This window comes from Dermacentor andersoni, chromosome 9 (assembly GCF_023375885.2).
Source record: "Dermacentor andersoni chromosome 9, qqDerAnde1_hic_scaffold, whole genome shotgun sequence".
Classification (NCBI taxonomy): domain Eukaryota; kingdom Metazoa; phylum Arthropoda; class Arachnida; order Ixodida; family Ixodidae; genus Dermacentor; species Dermacentor andersoni.
Window position 1 is genome coordinate 64,167,116 of NC_092822.1, and position 19,820 is coordinate 64,186,935.

At 53.7% G+C, this 19,820-nt stretch overlaps 3 protein-coding genes across 6 annotated transcripts in view; 2 read left to right on the forward strand and 1 right to left on the reverse strand.

The window, feature by feature from the left end:
* AdamTS-A (ADAM metallopeptidase with thrombospondin type 1 motif A) overlaps nt 1-19,820 on the reverse strand; it is a 379,851-nt gene that overhangs the window by 77,528 nt on the left and 282,503 nt on the right. For all 3 annotated transcript variants that reach the window (XM_055069149.1, XM_055069148.1, XM_050175991.2), the window contains exon 4: nt 943-1,139. In XM_055069149.1, the coding sequence (XP_054925124.1) occupies nt 943-1,139 (197 nt within the window). The remainder of the gene's footprint in view (nt 1-942; nt 1,140-19,820) is intronic.
* LOC129384057 (uncharacterized) lies at nt 6,536-9,432 on the forward strand. The gene is made up of 3 exons (XM_055069150.1): nt 6,536-6,668; nt 7,319-7,740; nt 8,425-9,432. The coding sequence occupies exons 2-3, from the start codon at nt 7,340-7,342 to the stop codon at nt 9,263-9,265; spliced, it is 1,242 nt and encodes a 413-aa protein (XP_054925125.1). The 5' UTR covers nt 6,536-6,668; nt 7,319-7,339; the 3' UTR covers nt 9,266-9,432.
* On the forward strand, nt 10,050-19,142 carry LOC126528141 (uncharacterized). 2 transcript variants are annotated; one of them, XM_050176003.3, is made up of 6 exons: nt 10,054-10,531; nt 11,631-11,722; nt 12,846-13,138; nt 14,808-15,076; nt 17,233-17,312; nt 18,748-19,007. In XM_050176003.3, exons 1-6 carry the CDS (start codon nt 10,283-10,285, stop codon nt 18,920-18,922), a joined length of 1,158 nt encoding a protein of 385 aa, XP_050031960.1. In that variant the 5' UTR covers nt 10,054-10,282; the 3' UTR covers nt 18,923-19,007. The 2 variants fall into 2 exon arrangements, with proteins under 2 accessions (XP_050031959.1, XP_050031960.1); XM_050176002.3 differs by lacking the exon at nt 17,233-17,312 and having other exon boundaries at nt 10,050-10,531; nt 18,748-19,142.

A 19,820-nucleotide genomic window follows, 5' to 3' on the forward strand; every position in this document is an offset into this window, starting at 1 on the left:
GTTGGGCCACGTCCAAAAATGCTGCTCGCGCGCGCCTGCCAGGGCAGCGTATATCGCTTTTCGCCCCGCGGTAACTTTTCTCCCCGAGCGCTACACACAGAGAGACCGAACCGGCCGCGGAGAACCCAGCCGTCCTGTCTCACACGCCGCGTGTGTTAAGGCCTCCACTTAACTGGTTTCGAGAGCACTGATGGATCTCCCTGGTGATTGATTATGCTAATGAATGTTGGTGCTAGCTGATGGACCCGGTTAGGAACCCGAACCGCAGAGCACGCCCGAAGAGAATACGCATTTCAAGACGCCCGCCGAATGGCACGGAAGTTGGGAAGTTTGAAATTAAATTCTGGGATCTTTCGTATGCCCAAGCCACGAAGTCACGCCATCGTGGGGGACTCTGCATATTAGGTTTGACCACCTGGGGTTCTTTAATGTGCATCCAATGCGTGGCCCACGGGTGCTTTTGCATTTTGCGCCCGTCGAAACTTGACCGCCATTCACTTAGGCCAGTCGATTTCGTAAAGCGCAGTATAACGCCCGCGTTGCTTTGTAAGCGTGCGATGCACGTGGCCATTGTCCAAGAATATTTGTCTCGCAAAATGGTATACGATCCATCCCGTTGAACACCCTCTGAAGAAAAGCTGCGTTGGACCTTAAGACGACGACAAAAAAAAAAAAAAAAGGAAGAAACACGCAAGTGCGATCGGTACACCTAGTTTGGCGAGTCGGTTTAGCAGGACGTCATCATCGCTACGAAAGAACACACGAGTTCGATCGACCTCCTCAAAGTAAAGCGAATCCCACGCGGGCACGCGAAACTGCCATTCCAAATAAGGAAACGAGAGTCGGGCTTCGGTAAAAGCCACCGCTAACCTATAGGGGCGGCACGGCACAAAGTCGCCTCACGGCGAGATGGGAATCGGGAGAACGAAGTGACACACTCACCGCAGCCATGAGCGTGAGTATGTAGTGCTTGAGGTTCTTGCCGTGGTAGCGCGCCATCTTGCTGTCGGCCGCCACGAGCACCTCGACGTGCTGCTCGAGCGAGTAGGAGCGCTTGCGACGCCGGCGCCGGTGGCTCGCGCTGCCCTGCTGTGGCCTGTGGTGACCGCTCCGCGAGTTCGACGGTTCGCCATCCTCGTCTGCGGGGGCGGAAAGAGAGAAAGCGCGAGACAGCGTGAGGGACCCAGCGATTGTGTAGCTCGCTCCAAAAGTGTACGCAGTTCGCATTGGACATACTGTTATGCACAGCGAAATAAAACGAACACTCGCCAATGGAAAGACATGAACACGAAAATAAAACTTGACGTTTCGGGTCCCGTACGGAACCCTTGACCACAATCCACGTTTTCCTGTGACAATAGAAGAGCCGTGCTTCTTGCGGGGGTTCACAAAATCTAGAGTTCGACGGAAAGTCCCCGTGAGAGCAACGAGCACAGTGAAATGAAACGAACACTCGCCAATGGAAAGACAAATGTCTCTCCATTGGCGAGTGTTCGTTTCATTTCCCTATACTCATTCCTCGCCAGGCGGCTTTCCATCGAACTCTGGATTATTTTGTTATGCTGTAGACACTACGGTAGGCGTGTGCAACAACATGAATGCACTGCAGCGGGCACGCCTTCAAAACAGGGTGCAACTGGCTGCCGCGCCGCATCCTTGGGACCTGACAGCGGTTCGCTGCGGAAACGCAGCACAGACCCTTGCTTCTATGTGTTCATGTTCGCAGCATCTTAGTCACGGGCTCCTTCGGTTGCGACAATACGTGCCACATGTGCGCGCTCACTGAAAAGTTTGTTTCGCGCCGGCGCACAGAGCGCTGACAATGCACCTGGTATACGCGCTAGTTGGAGTTGTCGTCGTCGTTGTCGTGGTCGTTGTTGTTAATGTTTGATGTATGTAGCACGTACCTCCGCTGAGAAATTGGCCAGGGTTTCTTGTGGAAACAACACCTAAAGACTTCATATGCTCCGCGAACTATCGTATATATCAGTAATAACTAAACGCAATAGAATGGGCAGTGAATAGAATTTATTGACAGGAAAGGCCGAGAGGTCGACCTGAGCTAGTGCGCTCTAGTCTGCTACTCTGCACTGGAGAAGAGGGAAGGGGAGTGAAGGGGACACCAAGCTCGCCGCTCGTCGAGCTTGGTGTCCTGCAGAAACTTCAACAACACTTTAGTTGCATGCACTGAAGTTGCAGTGTCAGGCCATGGGCCGAGTATAGCTTCCTCCGACAGTGGTTGCCTGCCAACACTGGCTACGAAACTTTCTAACGTCCTTCGCTCCAGCGTATATGCTGGGCAATTGCAAAGTACCTGTTGTTGAAAAGCCAACAGTCCGACGAACGACGGAGCCGCAGTACAAAGACGCGCAAAATAAAAACTAACTACGTGCCAACAAGGTTCTGACCACCGTCGTCTTCGTAGTTTGCACGTCTTAGTCATACCAGTCCCTCGGATTTGGCAATAAGAAGTCTCACTGTCTTTTCACTTCTGCTACATTGAACGTTCAGTTACACGTCGCGTGACATTTCGCCCGCTTGCTTTATGTCGACAGGATGCATCTTTCGCCATCACGCCGACTAGTTGCTAGACATGTGTCACGCGCTCCGCTACAAAAAACGAAGGAAAAAACAAACGCTTGTGAACTGTCAACTCCAGCCAGCGTGCGTTGTCAAGGAAGCACGAGCCAAAACTGACAACGACGTAGCTCAGTCAGTGCAGTGCATCGGACTCGGAGCTAGAGGTTGAGGTTTCGGATTAGCGCTCGAACTGGCAACGCGGTTTTATCTGCTTCGTTACCCGACCACCGGGGAGTGGGGGATGTTCGGTTAAATTTGCTCGGCGCCACCAATAAGGCGCTTACGCCTACGAAACGGAGAACTTTCCTCACCTCTCACGCGTGCACGCGCACGCACAAACACCACAGCCTGGTGCAACGAAAAGGTTCTGTACCCCAATCGGCAACAACTTACACCACCTCACACCAGCGTCGTACGTCGGACGAAGGCGCGAGACGTCAACAGCACGCGCCGAAAGTACAGCGGCCGCTAGAGCGGCATTGCACGCCCCCCCCCCCCCCCCCCCCCCCCTTGAAGTGAGGACCTCCGCGCTTGACCGCTACTTCTTGCGTTACGCAACAGCGCTGTGAACCGGCGTCGGAAACAGCCGACGAGCCGATGCGTTGATCCCGCCACGACAAGGCGTCCCAAGCAGTCAAGATTCTTGTCAAAAGCCCTGCGCCCGTGTATATCGCCTTACACGTGACCTACCCGCACTGGGCCGGTGTGCGGGTTCACGCTAAACCCCTTCGGTCATGGTCGGTCACCGGGGCACGGCTATGCCGCCGGCGCTCGGTTTGCCCCGTGTGCTACCCGTGAAACATTTACAGCTACTCATAATGGCAAAGCCTTTAGCACAATTCAAAAACACAGGGGACCTGACAGAGACACAGGACGGTCCCTGTCTTTATCAATTGCGCGACAGGTTTTGCCACTATGGGTAAACCGTACCAACTATCCCAATAATCAGCCTTGTTGATTCACAGCTGCTTCAAGTGATTCTCCACTGTCGCGTAAGGAGTCCAAAAGAACTACAGCCAGGGTGACGAAGACGGACCCTGCAGGTCTTCGCAACGTCTTTATAACATGCTGGTGTGAATGCAGCCATATTACGGATCTTATGGCAGTATGGACGTTGTACTGTTTCAGTGCTGCCTGCCTGAAGCGCGGCCGAAGCTACGCGTCTATTCAGATATAGTCTTCGTGCTTCTTACTAAGCACGATTTGCGTCATTGCCCCGTCGATCTTTTCCTTCCAGCGTAAGGCGACGGTACTGTTACGTTTCGCCTACAACGCGCGGTAATGCCGGCGCGGATGCAACGGACGCCGGGGCTTTGTTCAAAGCGGCGGACATTTTGGCCCGTCCGACGCCGCCGCGACGCCTACCCGCCAAGCGTGTCCAGGCGTGTTTCAGTGCCACGTGTCTTCGTGTGTGCGTGTGTGTGTGTGTGCCCTCGCTTGTCAAAGCGCGGCAGCCGGGGAGCGGAGTTCCCCGAATGAGGAGCCTGGAGGTCTCTCGGCTCAACAGTTCGCGCCGTCGTGTGGGCGGTTGGCGATGCGTCACTACACTCGGTTCAGCAGGTCTCTCGGCTCAACCGCTCGCGCCGTCGTGGGCTCCTGCTGCGCCGTCCCGTGACCTTCATCCCGTGACCTTCCCTCCTTCCCTTTTGGACCGCGACGCCGAGGGTATAAGAGCAGCTGCCCCGGACGCCAGAGGAGAGGCTCCGATTTGTACTGTTGAGTTACGTGCTCTCCCGTCTCTCCACTCCGGTCGACCTGACCGGCCGCTCTTTTGCTATGTTAGAATAAACAAGTTGTTCTGTTACCAGTCTTCTCTTGCTTTGCCGGGACCTTCAGATGCTTCCAGTGCCCCAGGCCGCCAGGCCAACGCTACCCTTGGGGCTTGCGACCCATTGGCAATAACGGGCGTCAGCACCGAGACCCCAACTCGTGCCAGCGGTACGATTCCAACAGTACCCAGACCGGAGAGCTATCACGTGTTCCAAAATTCCACTGAGGAAGTCGCATTGTGTACGCATTCCTCCTGCGAGCCTGCCGAGACACAACTTGCCAGACACCGTCTACGGGGACCAGGAGAAACGGCGAATCGCGAATAAAGTTGACAAAATAGTGAACACATTACCGAAGAAGCGTCAGTTGCTTTGCCCCTCGGTTCAACCAGCAGCGCAAGCTGACGTTTTGGCACGACCAATCGAAAATCAAATCAAATCAAATCAAGTTATGGGGTTTTACGTGCCAAAACCACTTTCTGATTATGAGGCACGCCGTAGTGCAGGACTCCGGAAATTTCGACCTCCTGGGGTTCTTTAACGTGAACCTAAATCTAAGTACACGGGTGTTTTCGCATTTCGCCCCCATCTAAATGCGGCCGCCTTGGCCGGGATTCGATCCCGCGGCCTCGTGCTCAGCAGCCCAACACCATAGCCACTGAGCAACCATGGCGGGTCACGACCAATCGAAGTCATCGTCCACATGGCGGGAGGTGTACCGTGCCAATGCTGCAGCGCGAGCCTCACCCACGTTTGAGGTCCTTTCCCAATTCTTTACCGTATTTTTATTTCTTTTTTTACGTAGAGCATTCAATTCCTCGCCAATCCGACGAATTGGGTACGAACGCCTCTTCTAGAAAAAAAGATCAAATCAATTTAACCAGCGTATCTATGTTCGCGTGGCTGGACACGCATGAGACAATTGCTTAAAACGTATTTCAACGAGGCAAGAAGACAGTCTATTCGGAAAGAAATGGGCACTCACTCACCTATTGACTCACAAGCAAGCTCGTTAAAGATTGGTAACGTGAAGGTAACTTCTAATTTGATGTTTGGTTTAGTTTTCCTCGATTAATGGCGCACGTCCACTGTGGAGGATTGGCCAAGAGCAGGATGGCATTTACCAGAAGAAACAAAACGGTGTTTGGTTATTGCTGAAAGCAATGGAAAATTGGGTAAACAACCAACGAGGAGGGGGATGATGATGATGATTTTCTTATTATGGCACATACCACAAAGAACAGGCCAAGAAGCGGGCGGTGCAGTTAAAGTAAGATAAAATTATACGAATAAATAAAGGTCAATATAAATGTTAGGAATAAAAATGGAAGATTAATCGTGCAGGAATAATTAAAGGTGAAGGAAATAGAACTGCGAGTTTTGCGTGACAACCTTATAAAGATTATAAGAAGGATAATATTCTATTATCGCACCAAACTTGTGTTCCCAGAGAAATTGCCTATGGCAAAACAAACGCCCCTGTAGCTAAAGCCCGGAGCTGAGGCGGAGGCAGAGAGTATAATTTGGGAAATCAATGGTATTCCGAGTTTGTGAAGCGGAGCCTCGTGATGTCCTTTTCTTTGTAGCAAAAATCGACGACACAACAACAAGAAATTGCAGAGAAGGAACTGCGTCAGATCAGTCCTGCGCAAATAAAAAGATTAACTGTGAAATGCGGCACTGCAATCTCGCAAATGCAACCTCATATTGACGTGATGGACAGCACCGATAATTCCAGGGGAACAGCACGTGCTGGAAATCCGATAGTATTGTTAGTTTTGCAGCTGCTTAAGGCAGAATTTTCTGTACCTTGCCGGAGTGACGTACGCCGTAGCCGGCAGATTGGAGACTACCGGGCACGTAACGATGCATTCGGCGAGAGAGCCAGCCCATTTCATTTAAAGTTATTCCGCAATGATCCGGTATACCCGAATAACGTTCACTAGCTGCAAAATGTGGAGGGACTAAGCAACAAAATGTCCGCCGTATTTCCGAGTGGGTTCTCCCATTAAGCGCTGAGCACAGGAACAGCGAATCCTTTAACATAACATAACCTGCTAAAAGAAATATTCCTCTTCCTCGACCATCAACATCGCCACGGAGGAACGTGGCGCTGTTCCCGCTCGCGGCTTCGTATTCCACGAGCCCCGCGTTCCGAACCGGACCTTGCTCGCATCGCACGCTGACCGAGGGTCACCAAGGCCGCTGTGGTTCCTTCAGTCTGCTTTTTGACGCACTTCGGCGAAGCCGCGGCGGCAGCAGTGGGAGGCGCCGCCTTGGCGAGTCGTCAGTTTACAGAAGGAGCACCGACTCGTACAGGTGAGCACACTTCCGCTTCCTGTGCAGTCAGCCTCCTACAGTAATCTTGCGTTCTTTTGCTGCCTGGGATAGATCGAAGCGAGGACGCCGAGATGCGTCTGGTATACCCGTTCATGTCAAACTCCATTAGCGGTATTTAGTCGACGTCGGTTGAAGAATACAGTCTGGAGGGCAGGTTCGCGAGCTATATGCAGATTGTCTAACCACTTGTGTACAAGAAAGCCGCTAATCCCTGCGAACCATCGTAATAAAATCTGGCTTTATAATTTATTCAATCTGGACACTATGATATGAAGGCGAGGATAGGCAAATAAAAAGACGATGCATCTTTTATAACGACATCGGCAAGGGAACGCTCCTAAGCCTGTCAAGCGTATGTTATACCGAGCGCACCTGCGGATTTCCTGATGTCTTCCAACACATCCTGGCTCTTCGCTGACTCACGTCCGACTAGCTAGCGAAGACAGAACCTTCTAGCGAGAGCCATCGTATTACAGTGGGGTCTCCTTTATGTCCTCAGTTTTTCTATAAAGAGCTACATCTTCTGAGTATCTATCTATCTATCTACGATAGGGTACACAGTGGCTTTACCTGAAAGTGCAAATACCGATAACACGTTTCCTAAAGGGGATGTGACATAATTCCCGCAGAGAGAAACGTCGACGGAAACCATGAAGAAGACTACCAGCAAGCCGAAACAGGAAGGTCAGAACCAAAGGCACGCGCAGCCGCCGCGACAGCCACAGCCCAATCCGAAGCCGCAGCAGCAGCAGCAGCAGCCCGCAGCGGCAGCGGCGGCGGCGGCAACTACGCCCGCGGCGCCAGCGGCGCTGGCGCAAAATGAGTCCAGCGATAGCGCCAGCACTTCGACGTCGAGTTCGTGGAGCATCACGCTGAACGAGTACGGGACCGGCGCCGTGGACACGACCAGCACGTCGAACAGCACGGCGGCATTCGAGACCGGAGGGCGCAAGGCTGCGCGTAGCAAGCGCAGGCGCGGCGACACCCCCTACCCTCGTCGCCGGAAGAGGTCTTCTTCCACCGACACCGAAGTCGCAGCAGCGCCGAAGAGGTGAAATCGGAGCGGCTGATCCCATATTAAACATACACGCCGCGCGAACAACGGCACAGAAAGTTAAAGCAAACGCTACGGTGCATTAAGGCCGAACTTGTTTACCCAGGTTTTGTAGTATACCGCGAAATCCTTGACGCTTTTGTTTACCAACTCCCCCAGCCTCATGGTTTATTAAACCAATTTTGAGCTTCCAAAGCGGTACCTACGCGCCGTACAAGGTTCCATATAGGAACTCCGACGCATGTGTGTGTACTATATGCTAATACAATGACGTAACAAATAGCAGTTGCTATGGCGAGGCCTCCAAGTCCCGACTTGTTGACCGCGACCAAGCTTAGTCTCTCTTCCTCTTCTTCCGTCGGGATATGGATACGACTGTGACGCTCTAGGCCGAAGTGTCGCCAATGCACAAGTGAGCTGCGCACAGTTGCCCTCGTGGAATATAGCCTATCTGCCACAGGGCGTAAAGCGAGCAGGCTGGTTCGCCTCATACACGACAGGCCACTAAGGTAGTTCGTAAGTGTCACGTACGCTTCGGCGATCCCACGCAGCCATCGTTGGTCCTCCCTTTCCTTTCTCAGTGTTTTTCCTCCCTTCGCACCTTCTTTCAGTATATGATAACAAACAGAACACGTGTCCACTCCTCCCCGCCTTTCATTTCTTCGTTCTCTCCGTCGACAGCCGCGGCAGCAAGTGCTGGCTGTACTCCGTGGTGGCCATCGTGCTGACCATCGCCACAGCCAGCGCCATCAGCGTGTCGCTGCGCGCCGCCGACGTCGAGACGGACGAGCCGCTCGAGCACGTCCTGGCCAAGCAGGCGACCACCGCGCGGCCGCCGCACTGCAGCTGCGCCAACGGCAGCGCCACGAACGCGGCCAATCCCGGCGCCACACCGCGCGTTCGCCGCCGCCGCCGCCTCACCACCTCCGAACCGCGGCCGCGGACGTCGACCGAGAGGCCGGACGGGGGCGCAGCCGGCGCGCCGGACAAGCCGGCGGCAGCGGGCGGCGGCAACGCCAGCGCCGTCGAACGCCCGGACGGCAAGGATGCCGTGCCGGACGACGGCGCGGCGCGGGAGGTCAACCGCAAGGCGACGCGGTCACTCGTCGCGCACAAGATCGGGCCGGGCCGACGAAAACACGGCGCCGGGGCGGCGTCGACCGCGTCTCGAACGCCACCGAAGAACCACACCGGCACGCGAGCAGCACCGCGGGGTGTGCCGACGCGCGCGAAGCGGGGACAACCGAACCCCGCAACCGAGGCGCGGCCGACGCTCAAGCACGCCGCGGGAACGAACGAAGCGACCTCGAAGGCGACTCCGCGGCACTCGAAGACGGTGGCGTACGCTGAGCACGGAGTCGAGGAGGTGGCGGACTGGGAGCAGGAGAGGAAGCTCGTCGAGGGTTACGGGGAACGGCATCGTCCGCCGAGCGCTGCGGCGAAGCGGGGCGCCGGGGAGGCGTCGGACGAAGTCGGCGCCTCGAACGCGGCAGCGCAAGATGCCGCCGCTGATGCAGCGTAACTGGGGGCCGACGCAGCGAGAGCCGGAGAACAGCGCCGACGCGTGCACAGTGGAGGGCCCACGCCGATCGTCACGGCGCCCGACACGAATATTATTAGGGGCACCGTGCGACCGTTATGAGCGCGCGCGGCGGCAGTGGAACGATTGTTAATAAAGATAACTGGCGAGATTCTATAACGTGGCATCCTTACAAAGGTGTCCGCTAGATTTGATACACTCCACCAATATCAAAAGAAATGCAAACCTACACTGTATACGGAAATAACTCCCAGGTGGCAGTATGATGCTTGAGCGACCCCCCGGTTATGGTTGGCCCCCCGGGGCCAACCATACGAAGACATTGTCCAGTGTCCAAAGTGTTCCGCTCCTGCGTGTGCAGCGGATGCCCGTCATCTACACTGGACGTATCCTGGGACAAACACAATTCGCTAAAGTGTTCTTAAATGTACGAAATTGAACGGTGACCAAGCTGAAGACTACGAACCACGGAATATTAATGAGAACACATTTTATAAATCACGATCGCAGTACCTCTACGAAACCGGCTTATATGACGGTATAACCTCCATTATATGACGCTATGTCACGTGGCAACCCAAGCGAAAGAAAAGAGAAGAAGCTTGACGCAACATTCGACATAGCAGAGCGCAGAGCTAAAAGAAATCTGACCCGCGTGCTACGACGGTTGCGTGCTTCCTCGTCGTCTTCGCGATGTCTCCCGTAAAGCATCCGTAATCTATCGTGAGTGAACCAGAAGAGACCGCGATCAACGATCGGCATTGCCATCGGCATTCGGCAACGCGCAGAACGCGCACACTTCTCGCGCCGCACACGCGACGCGCGAGCCAGCGTTCCAGCTATATGGTTCCAGCCGCCGGGGACACGTAGCCATTTCATTCGGTTCGTTGGTCTGGTCGGACGCAACCGACTCCGGGTCCCGAGCAAGCCAAAACCGACATTCACGAGTTCGAGAGCCTCTACCCCTCCCTCCCCGTTGTCCGTCCAGCAGCGGCCAGGATGTCCATCGTCATGGTGGGCCCGTTCCCGGGCCCGTTCGACAGGACGCACTACTCGGACTCGTCCGGCGAGCACACGACGGACCGCGAGCAGTCGCGCCCACCCAAGGCTCGAGCCCCCGCGCTGCGCCAGCCGGGACCGTACCTCCGGATGCTGCAGGAGCAGGAACCGGCCGGGACGCCGGGAACACCCCACGACGGCGTGGCTTACAGCGCGGTGATGCAGACTGACACCGGAGCCCCGCCGCCGGTATGTGCTCGGTGCCTTTAAGGTTTCCGACCGCATTTAGTCTACGATTGGGGCGAAGCTCACTACGCAGCAAATCCCTCTAACGCCTCTAAATGATCATCTCGTATCCCTCTAGTATAGGTTTGGGCAACCTAACCTAACCAAAACCAACTTGAACTAGTCAATAAGGATTGAGGCTTTATTTAGGGGCCTCAGTAGGATTTGCCGTGAATTAAGCCTCCATACAGTCGCCGAGATAATACCCGATAATTAAAAAAACTATCGCTAATAAAGGCAGCACATTGCTATTATAGCTCCCTCCGCCCACTCTACGTGCCAGCTTTTCTCCTATCTTTCCCTTACCCGAACTGAAGGATAGCAAACCGTACGCTCCCTATAAAGGGCTGCAGAAAGTAATCACTGCCTTTACCACAATCACTTTTTCTCTCACCCTGCATTTCCTCTTTGCTTTCTCACTTTCCCGCCCCAATGAGAGTGGGGCAGTGAGCAACTCCTGCCAATGAAAGCATTGTTGCTCTGATCAGGAGCGGTATTTTCGGACGGTAACTGTCGGACATATTTTCACTTTTGCGAGATTTCGCAAGACGTGACCTGACAGGTCGCGTCGGCGTCTACGAGCCGCAGCGTTTCTAGCTTCACGCCAAGCGCGCTGCTTTGTTAGCATAGTTGGCACACAGGAACGCTGTTGCCCGTACACCGAACGCGCCCGGCGTATAGACCCATGAAATCTCGCAAAACTGACCGAAAGTGATCGCCTGCAGTGAATACCACTCCAGAGTCCTTCCCTGAGGAAGACATAACATTAGTAGCAACAGCAGTAGAAAACATTTTTATTATTTAGTTGGCTTTTCCTACAGGATGGAACTCACAGACCAAAGCTTTGTTTACTTTTACATCCTGGCTGGCCCAGTCGATCAGTTTTCACTGACCTTCTGCGGGATCTTTTCTCGGACGATACCACCCAGACAGAATTTCACTTTCCGCGAGATTTCTCGAGAACCTGCACCGGACGCGTGCACACTAGGGTGGCCCAAACGCGAGAAGGCTCTCGTCGGCTCTCGTGAGGCAACAACTGAATAAGCACGGTTTCTACGCGCAGGCGTACATTCCAACGTGGCAGGAGCCGCAACCCGAGACGCCGCCAGAGCCTCCCAGACCAGATCGCGCTGCGCCTTCAGCGAAAAGCAAATGGTAAGTACGTGCGAGTGTGGCGCCATCTTACGGCACCGTGCACGCTCAATCTTACGTGCGAAACACGTGCGTCAATGTTTTGGTCCGCTGTGCCAATCAAAACTGGTCGTACCAAACCACCAAATGCAAAAAAGATTCGCACAGCCCATTCGGCCCTACTTTCCGGTGCACCGTCCGACGGACGGGATACACTGTCCGGCGCAGGTGCGATTGGCGCGGCAATTACTGAGCGCCGGAACAACCAAATCCACCGGACGTGTTGGAGAGATTTCTGCTTGCACCTCTGAAGAACGTGTCTCAAACTCGTTGGGCTGTGCTGGAAAACTTAGTCGTACACGTCGGAAAGTAGGCGGATGAAAGGCGCTCTGAAGTGAGAAAGATTCACACCACAACCATCCGTTTCTGTTGGAAAGTGTTATATGCCTGTTCGATGATGGTGTTCGTATGCCCGGCCCCATAACACCAACCGCATTCGATAAGTATTCAACGAGATCTAACAGCAGTAGTGAAATAAACTTGCCAGCACTGGGGTTCCTGAAATGTCTCCCTACAGAGAAATGACGCGAGTTCAACTATGGCGGCCAGGATCCCGCGAGAACAAGCACGTTCAGCGTGGCATTACCGACGACCAACTAAGGAGGTTTCAGGACCGCAATGGCCTTGAAACGAAAACAATGTCCTTCCACACTGCGAAGGATGACCGGCCAAGCTGTGTATGTGGGCACCTTAATGGCAAACTGCATCTCTGCCGCGGGTCGGCCCGGTATTGCACTATCTTCGGGATCGGCCTACGTGTGGGCAGTGCTTAACGCCTGCTTCACCTCCGCCGCGGGTCGGCCCGGCATTGCACGATCTTCAGGACCGGCACGAGTGTGGGGAGTTTCGTGTCTACACACGGACGCGATCCTGGAGGAATTAGCCCTTGGCAGCTTCGCTGTAATTCGCTGTAAAGTTGGTAATTACGTATTTGTGTTAATTAACTACTAAGGGAACTAGCCCTTAGCAGCTTTGCTTGTAATGACGTGTTTCCTTTCATGCTGGTTCACCCAATGTAGGCATTCCTTCTACAGTCAACGTTTCGTCGCGTAACAGTTAAACTCGACCCTCCGTTCTCGCGCGCCAGCTACGCCCTGCTGCGCCGCCTGGCGGTGGTCGCCCTGGTTCTGGCCGTGGCCGCAGTTGTGGCGGGCGCGGTGTCCCGGGGCGTGCGCGGCGGCGGCGCCAGGACCGACACGGAGCCGATCAAGGCCAGAAACGCGGCGGTCAAGTCGGCCAACGCCACGGGCCGCAAGAGCGCCGCGTGCCCGTGCAGCGAGTCTTCCACGACCCACACGACGCCCGCCACTGTCGAGGGACCCGGTGGTCACGGCACGCCCACGGGGCCAGGAGCGGCGCGTCACCGCAGGCACCGCGGAGGTGAGAGAGAGGGACAGAGTTTCGTAGATGTATGCAAATCTGGACAACTTGCACGTCAAAGGCGGCAAAGCGGCATAGGGTATGGTGAACGAAGTCATTGCAGCCCAAGCAAAACAGACACAACGGACACAAGACCGGACACCCGAACCATGACGCAATCGTACAAAGAGGCAACGGAGTGCATCAGTGATACACTTGCGTGACTAAGTGGAAACGAAACGCGTTTACTTTTCTTCCTGTACTGAACCAGCGCACAAGCTCATTCTTATTGCACGTTTTTCTCGTAGTCCATAGGGCGACTTATAGATCGGTTCAAAGTGCAGATCCTGTCTTGTGTCCGCTGTCCCTGCTCTATTTGCGCTACAGTTGCATCAACAACCGACTAGCCCAAGGACGCGTTATTCCGAGTTATTCTGCATACGGCACTACTCACACGCGTCAGAAGACATGTGGCCTTGCGTGCCACTGTCTAATGTATATATAGAGCCCAAGACTCGGCGGGCGCTTCACTATATATCCAGTGCATTCCTTTCGCTACACCAGAGTCTTTCCGGACGCTTCACTACGTCCGAGCTCAGCAAGTCTAAAGTCTGCTACCCTATATCCACAGTTTCCGATATAGAAGCGGCGCGTTTTCTAGCTGTATTCTGCACTGGCTATACCGATGCCAGCTGCGTGTTGCGCCGGCCCGGTCATGGGACCGCTTCGGGGCTGCGATGCAAACTGCGTTGCTGGCTCTGACATTTGATACCGACCACGCTGCCACTCCGCATAAAAAGCGTCGTGAAACGCCCCTTCTAACGGCTTCGCTTTAATATCACCGGACAATGATTGTGAACGTCAAGCGATAGCTTCCCTGTAAATATCCTTAGATATGCCGCCGGAGACACGTGTTGGTGAGCTCCGTCGGTTAATGCTATGGAGCCTAGATATGCCGCTGGAGACACGTGTTGGTGAGCTCCGTCGGTTAATGCTATGGAGCCTAGCCTCCGAAATCGAGAGGCGCACGCGCCGCGAGATCTCGGGGGCAATGCATAGGGACACGTAACGTATCTGTTTGTGCTCGCAGCGGGTACAGTCCTCAGCTTCGACGTGGGACTAGGCGAGACACAGCGCTCGAGTTTGTTCACTGTGTTACGTTTTTGTTTCGAAGTGCACTGCCATAGTCTATAACGAGACACGTTGATGTATTCTTTCCTTGCACCTTTGATTACGTAATCACACACGTGCTGTGGCTTTGTGCTTCGCATCCAATCCCAACTGTGTTTCGTATCCCATCGACCTTCCACTGAAGTGCAGAACGCTAGGGTGTTTTCATTTTGATCCACAACCACCCTGGATTCGGCCCTGAGCTGTAAGCTAGTATGCGCTTGTCTGAACTGTTTGCATGTCAGTGTCGAGTTCCCACTCTACCCCACTGGTGTTATCAGTTTGCGAAGATATAGGAACTACACCAAGATTGTTCGAGTACACTGGGTGTCCCAGCGTTATCCAAGTTCTTTCAAAAAAATTCTGGCGCAATATGTACGGCTATAAGAAACTTCACCGTGTGAGGTCGTCTGTACACAAATTGAGAAAATAAACAGCCTGGCTCGTTTTTGCAGGGACACCTTACACAAGTAGGAGTGTTTACGCAGAGCGCCGTCATAATTTTTTTTCGTTGGCGCAGGGACCAGCCACGGCCGGAAGACGGGCCGATCGTCGCTGTTGTCGTCGTCGCCGTCGTCGTCGTCGTCGTCGACGTCGTCGTCACCGGATGCGACGACCGAGGCCCCGTGGCAGACGGCCGAGGCCGCAGAGCGCGAGGTGCCGCGCGAACCGGCGCTACGCGACGTCGGCGACTTGACGCCGTCGGGGCAGCGCACCGTCCCGACGATCTCCGAACCAACGCGGACATCGGAGGGCGCCGCTGTCACGGCGGCCACGTCGACCTCGCAGGTACCGGCGTTCGTTCTTTCGTTCATGTCCGTTCGTTCGTGTTCGGTCGCTCGTGTTCGGTCGTTCGTGTTCGGCCGTGTTCGTGTTCGGCCGTGTTCGTGTTCGGCCGTGTTCGTGTTCGGCCGTGTTCGTGTTCGGTCGTGTTCGTGTTCGGTCGTGTTCGTGTTCGGTCGTGTTCGTGTTCGGTCGTGTTCGTGTTCGGTCGTGTTCGTGTTCGGTCGTGTTCGTGTTCGGTCGTGTTCGTGTTCGGTCGTTCGTGTTCGGTCGTTCGTAGCTAAAAAACGAAAAAATGAGGCCGCTTAGGCTTCGCCTTTCAAGAGTGGAACGCAATAGCGTTCAAAGACACCTCGCTGCTTGTCATGCTCCGCGGCAACTGCAGCTTATGTAACCGTAACGTTTACCGGGAAACGCTGGCTTCGAACGCTGTGCACAAAGGCGAGCTTTCTGGTAGAAACGCGGCTTTTTGCGTGGTGCGATCTCCTGTTATTGTTTCGCACTTTTAATAATTCAGTATGAGAAGAGCTAGCATAAAGGACCTGCGCTGTCGGTGCTTTTTTTTTTTCTTCATTACATTTGTTTGTGGGCTGCCGTTCTCAAAATTTCGAGGAATAACTTTGTAAAGAATGAAAGACAAGGTATGATCGAGTAACTTTGGTGGTAGAGAAGTGGTTGGGTATATGTGGTTAGGAATTCGGTTCAAAATTCTTTTGCCGTAGCGACGTCCCACGCCGACGCCGGACTTTCAGCGGGCGGGCTCCTTAATGCTATCGCGTTAAAACCGACACCGACCAGGGTGAAAAACAGTCTTAATAAAAAGTTGACATTTCGGCCCCAACCGGGAGCCAATTCACCGTCTTGTCTAGGGGCGACATCGTTTTTTAAGAATTTATTTTTCACCTTGGTCGGCGTCTATCTTGTTTTATCTTGTACTCATCAAACGAGATAGTATGCTTTCACGTTCGAATTAAACGAGTTTTCCTTTCATAACAATGTATAATTTCTCGCAGAGACTTTTCAGTCGTACGAATTAAGCGAGAACCGATTTAGCCGATGTCGAAGTAATGGGAGTCAAAAAATATCGAAAGCAATGTGCAATATTGGGTCTAATACACAAGGGGTCTCGGGAGGATGTTGTCGTGCGTTCATTGATTTGCCTTTTTTTAACGATGACCGCTTTTCACTGGATGTCAAGTGTTGTCGAGTCAATGGTAGACTCAAGACGCCCATCCTGTATCCGAATCTATTTCGTCGTCGCTACGAAGATTCGATATACTGGGTGTCCAAAAAGCAACTGTAGTGAGAACACGAAACAAAAGTGTGGCAATTGCGCGCGTAATCGCAATATCGCGTGAGATATATTAGCGCAAGATTCGTGTGTTAACGTCCGTGTGGTGCAGTCGGTTGAATGACGGGTTTACCAGGAACAATGCAGATTGCAGGGGCTACGCAAAACCATTAACCCTGCACACTGCACATGCAACTGCAGCAATCCTCCACCGACAGCTTAAACGGCAACTCCGGCGATTTCTCAATGTCCACTGATCTTAATAAAGTTTTGAATATACGTTATCTTTCGCACTCTGAATATCTTTGCCAAGCAAAATGGCTACAAGTCATTTAGTTTTCCTGAAAACTGTAAAAGCTTCCTGTGTCATCGGGAGACATCCATCACGCTCGCTTGTTTGGCGTTAGCGCCATGTGCACTGTGTGTTTAGCACGCCTTCTGCGTGTTTACATTTTGATAGGGTAGGACATGACGTCATCGACTGATCCGACGTCACACGAAACAGCTGTTTCGGTTTCGTTATCTCGTTTATTGGTTATATAAAGTTACTGATGAATATCTAAGCAAATCGAAGCACCCTACCGGTGACAGGACTGTCAATATGCCATTTGAAAATGACAATATCCGAATAATGGTAAAAAAAACGCCGGAGTTGTCCTTTACGAATGCGGAGTGTCTCGCCGCATGCCGTCATGCCAGTGGTGGACATTTTGACGCGTCGCCTGTAGTGATCGCCATACACTGGCGCAATTAAAACTTGGGAAAAGATATTAGGGGCCCGCGTTTCCACCGCACGGTTACTTTTCGGACACGCCCTGCTTGAGCGGTGGCGAGATGTCGAACGACTCTGATCGTGCCGAAATCTCCCCAGGCGGCGGCGGGGGAGGCATCCAGCCTGACGGGGGCTCCCGCCGGCGAGGCGACCGGACGCGACGACCGGGGCCGCCAGAGGTAAGTGGGCAGCTTTGCGTGGAGCATCAAACTTCAAGCACGGCTCCTCTGTGTACTTCCAACGGGTCATTAGAGGAAAGTTAAGATCAACTACGTGCCAAAACCACGATTATTACGCATGCCGTAGCGGGGGAGGGAGGCGCTCTGGGTCAATTTTGACCCCCCGGGGTTATTTAAGCAATACACAATGCGCGGTATACGAGGGTTTTCTGCATCAAAAAAAAAAAAATCGTCTAAGCCGCGTGAGCCATTCGGCAGCAAGAGCACCCGGTAGAAACTCCCTGCAGCCACGTTCACTCGCGTCCGGAAGGGTTCGCGTAAGGAAAGCTTCGCCTTAAAGTTGCGTATGCATTGAGCTGCGGGTAAATATTTTAGCCAATGTTTACCCAACTGGCTGGATGAAGCAAAAAACAAAAGAAAAAACGCGATAAATTCACACTACACAAAAGCCGCTGCTATATGCTCAGAATAACTAAATCCCTCAAGCACGGCGATACAAAGCAACAAAAAGCACACGTGTAAAAAACTATTCGGTTGAGAATACCGCGCTGTAAATTTCGCGACTTCCATGTCCGGGTATAGAAACGGCTGCTCACAAGCGTTGGAGTATGGACAACTGGGCTAATTGGTTTACTCGCATCTCGAAACGACAAAAGCGCGCAAAGACGAGAACGAAGACAGTGGACAGGACGAGGCGCTTCGTCCTGTCCGCGCTCGTCTTTGTGCACTTTTACCAAGCAGCAACGCGCGGATACCGTTCCAGCTCGCAACGACCCTACACAGGCGCGCTCTATATGCAAGAGATTTCACTACAGATTTTATCGCGTGGGCTCGCTAGACAACGCGGCCGCCCTGGTATAGCATTATGTAAAGTCTACACACTTGTGGACAGTCTAGTAAGGGTTACATAGTGGATTCCAAGAGAAGGGAAGCGTAGCAGGGGGCGGCATAAAGTTAGGGGGACGGATGAAATTAAGAAGTTCGCAGGGACAACATGGCCACAATTATAGCACATGACCGGGGTAGTTGGAGATGTATGGGAGAGGCCTTCGCCCTGCAGTGGGCGTAGCCAGGCTGATGATGATGATAGTACTTCGAGACTGAAGAGGACGTAGGCGCACCGCCGCTTAATTCTCACCGTCTTTTTTACCGCGAAAGCAATACTACGCCCGGTCTAGCCGCTCGTCGCGTATGCCGTGGCCCCACAGAGCCGGCGCTACGCTTAGGAGGTGGTGTGACGTCAGCTCTCTCTGTTGCTATGACGACGCGTGACGTCATCCTGCTCCCCGCCGCAGCTAGAGGGGAGCCGCTCGTGGCGTGTGCCGTGGCCCCCGAGCCGGCGCCGCGCCTAACAGGTGGTCTCTACGTTGATATGACGATATGACAACCAGGTTTAGCCAGAGCTGAACCACAGCCATTTTTTTCCCTCCCACAGCGGCCTGGAGTCCGCGCCGACGGCATCGACCGTTTCGGCCGTCTCGCTGGCCTCGTCTGCGGCGGAAGCGACTGCCGAGGTCGGGTCCGTGCCGGTGGCCAAGACCACCGCCAGCACGGACCTGCCCGAGGTGATCAACGAAGCCGACGCCCGCACCGACGAACAGGAGGTGTAGGGGGTCGGCCAGGCAGAGGGTGCGGGGCCCGAGCACTCCGTGAAGACCCTGCGGTAGCGGCTCGGCCCCGCAGTGAAGACCGCGCCCGTCTCGACGCCGGTCAACGGCGGTACGGCTGCAGTGTCGGCCGGCCAGGAGGCCCGGCTACCACGGCCGGCTAGCCGGGCCTCGTAGATTTCGTGTTATATTGTGTTGTAAATATACTGTATTACTGCGTCGATGCTGCCTCGCTCACTTTACAATCGCCCATCGCCGCCTGCCGAAGCGCTTACGCGCAAGTACGGCAGGCGAAAAACTTAACGCGGGATATCTAAATACGCGTATATTTATCAATACGATGTGATGGCTTCAGACAGGCTGCAGCGACGTCAAAACATGACTCGTCTTCCACATATAGAGGCAACCATTGCGTCTTTGTGGTTGTCGACTCCGGAACCGCCGAATCGACGTGAAACAAGACACGGACGTTGGTGTCTGTGGTTCCGGGGCAACAAAACTTGCTGCACGTCACGAAATGTGTCGTTTCCATCTTATGGGTCTGCCTTCCATATGTGCTGTCCGCCATTGCGAAGGAATTGCCTATATCGGAACACATCCCGATTAATCGCGTATGGAGGTCTAGTGCTGCGCGCGACAAGGAGATCAAGATGCTGCGAACATCTTTTGAGGCGCCACCATTAACAAGTTTCACAGGTGACCAAGCACGCAGATATCTATACCGCGCAGACTCTAAAGCTAGCGCTGGCGCAGTTTACAGGTGCACAATTAAAAGGGCCAATAAAGGAGCTTACGATAATTCGCAACTTGGAAATTACTTCATCGCGGCGGTCTTAATTATCGTAGCCTCGGTAAAGGCTAAGCTGCCTTCACATCAAATTAAAACGGTTATCTTCATGCG

Coding starts and splice junctions, on each gene's coding strand:
- LOC129384057 (XM_055069150.1), top strand. CDS start 7,340: ATGAAGAAGACTACCAGCAAGCCGAAACAGGAAGGTCAGAACCAAAGG. Junction 7,741..8,424: donor GTCGCAGCAGCGCCGAAGAG/GTGAAATCGGAG, acceptor CTCCGTCGACAG/CCGCGGCAGCAAGTGCTGGC.
- LOC126528141 (XM_050176002.3), top strand. CDS start 10,283: ATGTCCATCGTCATGGTGGGCCCGTTCCCGGGCCCGTTCGACAGGACG. Junction 10,532..11,630: donor ACACCGGAGCCCCGCCGCCG/GTATGTGCTCGG, acceptor TTCTACGCGCAG/GCGTACATTCCAACGTGGCA. Junction 15,077..18,747: donor CGGCCACGTCGACCTCGCAG/GTACCGGCGTTC, acceptor TCCCTCCCACAG/CGGCCTGGAGTCCGCGCCGA.